This window comes from Myotis davidii, unplaced genomic scaffold (assembly GCF_000327345.1).
Source record: "Myotis davidii unplaced genomic scaffold, ASM32734v1 scaffold556, whole genome shotgun sequence".
NCBI lineage: Eukaryota > Metazoa > Chordata > Mammalia > Chiroptera > Vespertilionidae > Myotis > Myotis davidii.
In genome coordinates, this window is record NW_006287671.1 from 1,649,486 (window position 1) to 1,659,450 (window position 9,965).

The 9,965-nt window shown below is 33.6% G+C and overlaps 1 protein-coding gene across 6 annotated transcripts in view; it reads right to left on the reverse strand.

Moving 5' to 3' along the window:
- The window catches only part of ZCCHC6 (zinc finger, CCHC domain containing 6), a 49,170-nt gene that overhangs the window by 32,247 nt on the left and 6,958 nt on the right, over positions 1-9,965 (reverse strand). For 5 of the 6 annotated variants that reach the window (XM_015561159.1, XM_006759490.2, XM_006759491.2 and 2 more), the window contains 8 exons: positions 8,204-8,385; positions 7,788-7,904; positions 7,154-7,331; positions 5,509-5,597; positions 4,286-4,337; positions 3,430-3,499; positions 2,223-2,349; positions 553-672 (listed from right to left, as the gene is read on the reverse strand). In XM_015561159.1, coding sequence (XP_015416645.1) covers positions 553-672; positions 2,223-2,349; positions 3,430-3,499; positions 4,286-4,337; positions 5,509-5,597; positions 7,154-7,331; positions 7,788-7,904; positions 8,204-8,385 — 935 coding nt within the window. The remainder of the gene's footprint in view (positions 1-552; positions 673-2,222; positions 2,350-3,429; positions 3,500-4,285; positions 4,338-5,508; positions 5,598-7,153; positions 7,332-7,787; positions 7,905-8,203; positions 8,386-9,965) is intronic. The other variant, XM_006759492.2, reaches the window with a different exon arrangement.

The window sequence follows — 9,965 nt, forward strand, 5'->3', positions numbered from 1 at the left end:
AAAGGGGTATGGGGAGTGCGGGAAGAGACTGGACAAAAATCGTACACCTATGGATGAGGACAGTGGGGGGTGGGGTGTAAGGACAGAGGGTGGGATGGGAACTGGATGGAGGGGAGCTATGGGGGAAAAAAGAGGAACAACTGTAACAATCTGAACAATAAAGATTTAATTAAAGAAAAGTATTATTTAAAGAGGTGATTACTAAATTCTGCATCAATAGCAATTCTTATATCAAATTATAAAACTGTACCTAGAGACAGTGTACCAAATGATAAATTTATTACAGGTTCACATTCTCTTGTTCAAAACCCTCAGGATCGTATGTATTTCACAAGTGTTTTCTTCAATTTAGAATAGTTCTCCCAGCAGAGGGTAGAGCAGCATATTGTAAACAAATACATTAACATTTCAGCATTTAAATATATGAATATTCACAAGAGGATAAATTTATGTCAATTCTGAGTAGGTTTTTAGATTTTGAAATTATGCACAGGTATTGTGTGGTCCTGTATAAAAATCAAAATTGAATATATAATCAAAAAAGTTTTATACCCATGATCCTAGATAAACAGGTAGAAGGGGTTCTTTCCTCTGCTGAAGAAAGAAAACTGTCATCAGGGCAAACACATAGGGTGGCAAACCTCCTTCTTCAGGGCGATCTATACTGCAAAGCTACAAATGAGAGAAAAGAGGATAAGCATTCATTTGTAACCACCCTGTTATATAATTTGGTCTAAAACCTGTCTCTTCTTTTCCTTGTATTACATAATTTACTCCTCAAATAAAACACCACAGTGACATAATGTAAAGCCTCCTTATACTTTTGGAGCAACCACATATTGTGGTTTTGAGTAACAGCTCTAATTTCAACATTTTAATCTTATTAACTACACTTATTTGTAAAGGTTTCTAACATACTATTTGCTGTTTCAGTTTTTTCACATCCACAGTAATCCATTCACTTGGTTAAAACATTTGTTAATGAAATCAAAACGATGGTTCGATTCCAAGTGCAAGCCCTCACCATCCTAACCTACTGCCTTGAAAATGCATGCTTTGACCACATAAGTGATCAGGGGAGAGAATGTGGGCAGATTCATTAACACTAACAAAAACAACTTAAAAGCATGGTTTAACCTGGCCAGAGTGGCTCAGCTGGTTGACCGTTGTTCTGTGCACTGAAAGGTTGCTGGTTCAATTTCCAGTGAGGGCACATACAGAAGGCAACTGATTGATGTTTCTCTCCCTTTCCCTTCCTCTCTGTGTGTCATTGGGCGAGGATTAAAATAAAAATAAAAAGGATGGACTATTTAGTGATAAAGCAGGAGGCAGCTTTCAAAGAATGGCATACTGTCATTATCAACTTACCCAGTTAAGAGTGAGGTACTCTCTGTTAAGCTTGGCCACAAGCCACAGGAACTATATACATTGTTACTGCTATATATTAATCAGTAAACCTTTGGATTTTCTCTATAAAGCACCTGCAGAGCAACTCATTTTTATAGTCACGATGGGACCTTACGTTTTGGGGCAATGTTAAATGCTCTACTCGCATTTTAACTGAGGTACTGTATTTAAAACATTATGAAAATGTGAGCAACACCAGATAGTGGCTTTCATTTTTTGGAGTCTCTGGGTATTCAAACAGTATTACTGGAAATGAAGCTTTACCTCAAGCTTTCCTGTGGCTTATAATCCCCATAAAACCTCATAAAAATAGTTAAAATGTAAATTCTTGGGCCATGTCTTCTGGGATTTGACTCACAAGTCTGATTTATAATATGCACTATAAATCTTTTGAACAATACTACTATATAGTGAAACAGAAACAATAAATTTCCCTTTCTGTGCACATTAAAATTTCTGGTCCACCCTAGCTGGTTTGGCTCAGTGGACAGAGCATTGGCCTGTGGACTGGAGGGTCACAGGTTCGATTCAAGGGCACATGCCCGGTTGTAGGCTTGATCCCCAGTAGGAGGCAGGCTGGAGGCAGCCAATCAATGATTCTCTCTCATCATTGATGTTTCTACCTCTCTCTCTTCCTCTCCCTTACTCTCTGAGATCAATAAAACATATTTAAAAAACAATTTCTGTTCCAATATTCAGATGCCTACTCTCTTTGTGTTTATAAATATGCCTTTAAACATTTAAGATTAAACTAACCATACAAAAATCAAAGCATATACACAGAATGTATTCACAAACTTAAGAACTAGACCTACCTTTGCCCAGTACCTAAATGCAATCACCAAAGGAACCAGCTTTGGTTCTAGTTTTCCAAGGGCAGTTAAGTGATTTGTTGTCAGACAAGCATGTTCATTTCCTGCACTCACTTTACAAAGAAGTCCACTGGAGGGGGCAGAGATGAGGATGGGAAGGAAAAAGAAAAGATAAAAAGTGTTATATAGGTTATCAGGTATCTTTCATGCCAACAACTAATTTACATTGATAATAAGTTCTTTAAAAATGAAAGTAAAGTATTAAAACCCCAAAACTCACTAAATCTTTAAGGGTCACTTAAGAAAGTGTGTTGTTGTTGTTTTTAATAAAAAATAAAAAAATAGGGCAGCCGTTTTCTGAGTGAATTTTATTTTCAGAACTAAAAACTATGCACTTTCATACATTAAAACTATTTTGTGTGGAAATGAAAATAAGGGAATACTGCCCTAGCCAGTTTGGCTCACTGGATACAGCGTCGACCTGGGGACTGAAGGGTCCCAGGTTCGATTCCAGTCAAGGGCATGTACCTTGGTTGCAGGCACATCCCCAGTAGGGGGTGTGTAGGAGGCAGCTGATCGATGCTTCTCTCTCATCGATGTTTCTAACTCTCTATCCCTCTCCCTTCCTCTCTGTAAAAAATCAATAAAATATATATTTAAAAAAAAGAAAATAAGGGAATACTATAAAATATTTCAAATGAGAGCATGAATTCCTATTTGTAAGTATACAAGAGTGTTCTCCCAAGAGTTGTAGAAATCTGCCTAGTAAACAATCATTACAGCCTGTAAACCACCCACTTATAGTACTGATAGTACTTCCAGATGAAGAGAGAAATACATGGGTGAAGTCATCTAATTGCTATTTAGCAGTGCTAAAAATGCTGCTAAAAAGATGGCAAAAGGTGATCAGAGCAAGTAATTGATTAAGTTGTCTTTTACCATGTTGAAATGGGTCAAAATGCTTCCTTCTTCTATTTTTTCCTTTTAAAAAATTTTATTCTTTTCAAAATAAAAGTTTTCTTTTGCATCTATTGCCAAAAGTATAAGGAGAAAGCTAGTAGTACGCCTATGAAATTAACCACATAAGGACTCTATCAATCTAGAAATTAGACATAAGATTTAGTGAAGTATAGAAAAAAAAAGGTTTAGTGAAATACACGTGCTTTTGTCAAGTTGATATTTAATATATAAACAGCTTAAAGAAACAGACCTTTTCTTTTCTTTGCACACCACCATTGGCACCCTAGCATGAAAATCTGCATCAACATCAATAAAAGAATCTGAGGAAAGAAGATAAAAATATTAAGTAAGTTAATTATACTTTTGTTTAAATAGAGAACTAGATAAACTACAAGTTCCAGCTGTGACTTATCTGCTCTGCCTTTTCCAAAACCATTATTAAGTAAAGCTCCAAGATGAATTGAAAAGTAACAAGTATTATATTTAAGAACTAAGTAATCATGTTAATTTGAAACCCTTATTTTGTAAAACTATGTTTGACTGAAAATGACTACATTATTGAATTAGACTGTTTAAATGTTATATGAATAACATAATTAGAAATATGTGTAGGCTATTCAAACAAAATTGCTGCAAAAGTTTCTAAAATATTTGATGTAAAAAAATATATTAAGTAAAAAAATATGTTTACAGGTTTAATTCAACAAGAAGGATGGGAAAAACTAATTCAATAGAGAAGACAGTTGGATGAGACCTTTGGAAATAATAAAAAGCCATTAAATCCCAAGCTGGACAACTGACAAGTCTATTTGGGAACAACTGTTGATTCATTAATCAGGGTTGGGTCACGACTATGTGCCATTAGAAAGTATTAATTTAAACCACTGTATAAAGCAGATTACCCTTCAGTTTTACCCTCAAGAGTAAATTTTACATATTTTGTGTCTTTTTAGACTTGGTCTAAGGTTCATTTAATCTTTACAAATTGTGACATTATTATCAAGCTAAATAATGACTTCCGATTTTCAAAGTTTCAGAAATGATATATTCAAATTATAGACAAAAGAAACATTTAAAAGTAAAATGTAGAAAGAATCTGGCCTTACCACTGTTCTTTAAACATTCCTGAACAAGTAGGAGAACATCTGGCTGAGACATCTAGAAAATAGATCAATGAATACATCAAATTATCTGCAAGTACTTTTGCTTCACTGAGATGATATACAGTCATCTGAAATTATCCAAATTAGAAAGTACATTACCACCAGAGTAAAGAAATTAATCATTATATTGGTCAGGGACAGAGAAATGAGCACCAAACAAGGATGAATATGGGCAAAGGAGACCTACTACACAGTTAACTCCAAATTATCTAATTCCTGAGTTACTTAGCCTCTCAGCAAATCTCAAAAGCTGTGGCTAGAAGCTGACATACTGTGAACAATATTACCTCTCTCACTCTCTGAGACTCAGTGAATATTTGCTAAATGAAGGAATGAATCAAAACTGCTGTGCTGGTAAATTACTAATCATAATTTAAGGTTAAAAGAATAGTAAAATCTATTGGTCAGCTGACCATGGCGCAATAGTACCCAGGATGGCAAAGAATGAGGTTGTGAAATAGAACATCTGTGGGTAGAACCCAGGAATTTGTATTTGAACTAGCAACCCAGGTAAATTAAATGGGCACGAACCATCTACCCACTGGGCCACGGTATAACCACTAGTGGATAAATGGATAATCTACTAAAGTGCCTCCCAGTTTTAAAATTCTGACTCATCAAAAGTTTTTTTGAGTCATGTTTAAACCAGAAAGTTAGGTCATGTGTGGTTCTTCAAAAGCATAATTATTTTTGAGTGGCTGGGGATAGGAGGAAAAAAAAAAAAGCATAATTATTTTAATAAAGTAGGTGTATAAGAGAGGAAACCCAGAAGCAAATTAAGCTTTCAGGTCATAAAAGTTATATATCTACACTGTTTAACATCTAAAATTCTTTCCTGCACTGGAAAGTTGACTTTCCCAAGGTAATTTAATCATTTCAAGTTAACTGAACCTAAATAGTCCCATAAGATTCACATGGTAAGAATACCAGTATTTGAGGTATGAAAGATCTAAAAGAGTAAAGTAAGTATGAAAAACTGTAGAGTATTTGAAATAATGCCCTCAAGCTGAAGACAGGCAAAAGAAAATAGAAATAGAAATTTTAGGAAAAAAAAGCTGCCATCATACACTTAAAAGAACCTGCAAATCTCTAAACTATATTCATATTTGAAAAATAGAATTTCCATATCACTCTATGAAAATTCCAACATTTCATTTTGTACTTACAATGGCTGGAAATTGAATGTCAATGTTTACATCCGAATTTTTGAAACCCAATTGGCTACAGGATGACCCATATAATCTTAGAGAACAATCTAAAAAGAAAGTAAATAAATAAAAGCCATAAATAAAGGTAAAATTTCTTGAAAGTTATAACAAAACACTGTTATTTCAGAAATAGGACCATCAATTAAAACTATACACAAAAGCAAAGCACTATTCAAGTCTGGCATAAACAAAGGATAGCAAGGGTGACCTTTTGCTCTTTATTTTATTTTATTTCATTTAATAGGGAAGACTGCATTGACAGTGATTTAGCATCAGGGCTACTCTTTTCAGTTGTAAAACATATTTTAAAAATTCCTAAATTATTATTTCACATTTTGTACAAAAAATACCACTTGCTATCATTTTTAAAATGTTTAAATGTGAAAATGAAAAGAAATGGCTAACTTTGTTTTATATTTATAAACCTGATAGTATACTAAAGAGATAATGCAAACACTTCACCTTTTAGAAAGGCCACATAAGGTGTAATTTACTATAAAAAATTTTGTTTCTATAGACCAATAATCATAAAAATGACATTTGGCATAAAGATTTTTAATAGGAATACTCATACGATAAACAAAAAGGATTTAACATAATATAATCCCTTTAGGAAAACTTTTGAAAAATAATTATATAACTGATATAAAACACTAGGCAACATGTGATTCACTTTTCAGAGAAAAGTGTGTATATGGCCTATATTTACCAGTCAATGTTTTACCACCATTGTGCCAAAATTTTATCCTTTCTCATCAGGAAACTTTGTGGATTTTTTTCCCCCAGGTTAAGTCAAGTGATTTCTTTGGGCTTTAAAAGTTTCCCATGGAAAAATACATTCAATTTTACAATGGAAGTCTCTGGCAAAATACATCAAAATTATAAGTGACATTTCAGGAACTATCTACAACATAAAGAATGAGGTCCCTATATAATGAAATGAGCAAATTCTCACCCTTTATTTTTATGAAAGCATGTATGAATATGAATGATACCTATATATGTAATGATCTTACAGTGGAGCAAATGGTTCTATGGGTAATATGGTAATAATTAAAACAGTGATTTCAACCCTAGCTGTGTTTTAGAATCACTTGAGAAACATCCTAAAAAATAGTTTCCCATGGCTCCACAGACATAATATGGAGAATGAATTCAACAGTACACAAAATCTATTGCAAATTAGTTTGCAAAGCTCATTTTAGATATTATAAGTCTTTAAGTGTGGTTAAATAGAACCTTTTTTGGACACAGATACATGAAACTGACTCCAACATACTTCTCTGTATTTTAACTCAAAATATTACGTTAATTTAAATAGGTAGAAAGGTAAACAAATATATACACAAGAGTCCCATAGTGCCCCACTAATATGGGGCATTTAATTTCAAGTACATGCACATAATGAAATTCAAATGAAAACAGGTTTAATGACAATGAATGTAAAAGTCTTTGTTTCCTCAGGGGAAGCCAGGAAAAACAAAAACAGGCAAAAAATAAAGATATGGCAAATCAATTTCTATTAGGTGAAGATTATTACTAGTAGGTAAAATGATTGAAGTACCTTTAGCTAGGTAAATAGAAAAACAAATCTAGAAAATACCTGGTAACTTGTGTTGGAACACATTTTCCATGATACGTTTAATTTCTAGTCTCTGTTCCAAGTTCTCATTGAGTAACCCAAACTCCTGTACAACCTTGTCAATGGCAATACCAATTGCATTTATCTGGGAGGGCGTAGGCGGGGGTAATGTAGTGAGCAACTCTTCCTCCTGCTTCTCCTTTTAAGACCAATGTTGAGATTAAAAAGTGACACACTTTTTTAACCTTCTACCATTTACCAAGACAACACTATAGTATATTCTTAGCCTTCCCTTTTACTTTAGCTGTGTTAGTTTTCATGTTATCAAACATTTCTTCATGCACATAAAGTAATAATAGCAGGAAGGCAGGAATAAGAAAAAAGTGCTAAAAAGAGAATATTAAAAACAGCAACGACAAATTATTTTATTACTGGCATAACGACATATACTAAAGTCCTATCAAAGACTTTGTTCATCTTCATAGTGTCCTTAAGGAAATTCCTAAGACTACCCAGTAAAACATGTCTGAGCAGCATAAAGTATTTTGGGTAAATTCAATAATATAGGTAGCAAAGTTATTAAGGAGAGGAAAGTCACAAAGACAAGAAATAACAACTGACAGGTAAACATTTGTTTTGGTTACTTTAAATTTACCTTAATGTTTTTCTTGTGCCTCTTCTCTTTGATATGCTTATGGGCAAATGCAATAGATTCAATGAAAACATCACAAAGTTTGCAGGTGTACTTTGCTGTAGGGTAGTTTCTTGGTCGCTATAATTTGAAGAGATTTATAAGATATTTATCTTTAAAACTATAGGTCAACAAAAATTAGGCAGATGACTTCCCCTCCACTCTTAAAATTGTTAATATGTTACTGTCACTCTCTCACTATCTTAATAGTCATTTTTATTTAAGTAATTCATTAAATCAAACTTACTATCACTTGTAGCTTTCAGTGCTTCAATACTAATAACCAAAGAAGGATATCTAATTCACCAAAGCACATATCCCCAATTACTAACACAGTTTAAACAAAACAAGGATTTTAACTAACAAATAAAAGTTGTTACCCTTTTCAGCCTGTCAATGCAGTCCCTTTTCAATCGCTCCTCAGCCTGCTGTAAACCCAGGAGCTCCTTTGCTGAAAGCACAGGCTCGTGGATCACAGGGCCTTCCAAGTCCCCGTCCAGTTCACTTTCCCCATTTCTAGTCCTTCGTGGCTTCCTAGGTCTGGACTTCTGCATCTTATCTTCTTAAGTTAGGGAAAAAATATTATTGGTGATATTAAATAACAGAACTGACTAAAAAGCAGAATTTTATATTAATTAATGAAATCGTATAATATCTGACTGACAAGTGAACACAGAGCATAAGGAAAGGGATAGGCATGGATAGAATGTCTGAATACTCATTAAACACCTCATCTACATACATTAATCCATAGAAATCGGTGTGTTTTAAACTTAAAAGGAATTCTACTTCAATCATATAATTTGATTTTATCATCTTTTGGTATACTGCTGAAAGTATCCTCTGAAGGTGAGTATACCTGTTCTAATATACCTAATATATCATAATATATAATGTACATGTATCTACTATATTCTAGTGTACTTGTAAGTATACCTGTTATTCTAATGAAAACTATCCACATTTGCTTTCATTTTCATAAGTGAACAATATCAACAGAGCACAGATGGACAATAAATATGTTTCCAAAGATCTCAGAAATCAACTACATTCTTATCTGAAGTGAAAATTCAGTCTTCACATAATTGTCCCCCCACATTAATATCAAGAAGTTTAAGCCAAAATTTTATTTACTGAGGACAACTACTTCGCATTTTATCTTTACTTTCACTTTCACTTCTTCAATGGCATGCACACTGAATACTTGTGAAACTAAAGGTGATTGTGGAATTGCTTTATAAAAAAATTGTCGTAAATAACTTGGATAACTTCCCTCAAATTCTGAAAAATGAAACTATTAGTAACACATGCAATTAAAGTTAAATTCATTTCTCCAATTAAAATTGTGATAGATTGAATGACTTGAATGGAAATAAAGTTTCTAAATGGCTTACCAATAACTAGTCTAAAAATAGAAACCTGCAATGGTTTCTAAACCTGCATAAGGCAATTCCTGTCAAGTTTCCACTGGAACTTATTACTTGTATAGCAGCTATAATAAATGTTGATTGAAAAAAGATTCTATCAGAAAAGGGAGATACAGGACCTTTATTTTACAAAAGCTACCTGCTAACAGTTTAAAGGGAAATCAGCAAGCACTGTGTTCAAACAACCATAAGATGAATATAGTGAAGTTCTGCAAACAGTTTCTGTACTACAGTAAGTGGCAATTAAACAAAATTAAAGTATTAGGACAAATACAGTTTTATTTTTAAAAGCAACCAACATAGATCAAACAAAATAGTAAAAAGTAGTCATTGGGAGAAAAAAAATCAGTCTACACCTTGATACTTGCTTTTAAATACTCTCTACTCCCAATTAAAATATCAATCTTTTAAGGACAGTACTCTTGGTCTGCCTAAACTTTTGAGATAGGCATTTCTTTTACTTTAAAGGAATGTCTATTTTCTTTCTTTCTTTTTTTTAAATACCGTATTTGCCGGCGTATAAGACGATTTTTTGGCCCTGAAAAATATGCCTCCAAGTGGGGGGTCGTCTTATACGCCAGGTACACTTCAGATAGACTGCCCATAGTGCTTGCCCCGTGCCATAGTGGCCTCCCGATGCCCGCCCACTTCATTCCACATACCGTTCAGGCATCAGCAGTGCTGCTGGGTGTATGCTCGGCTGTTATGCGATTTT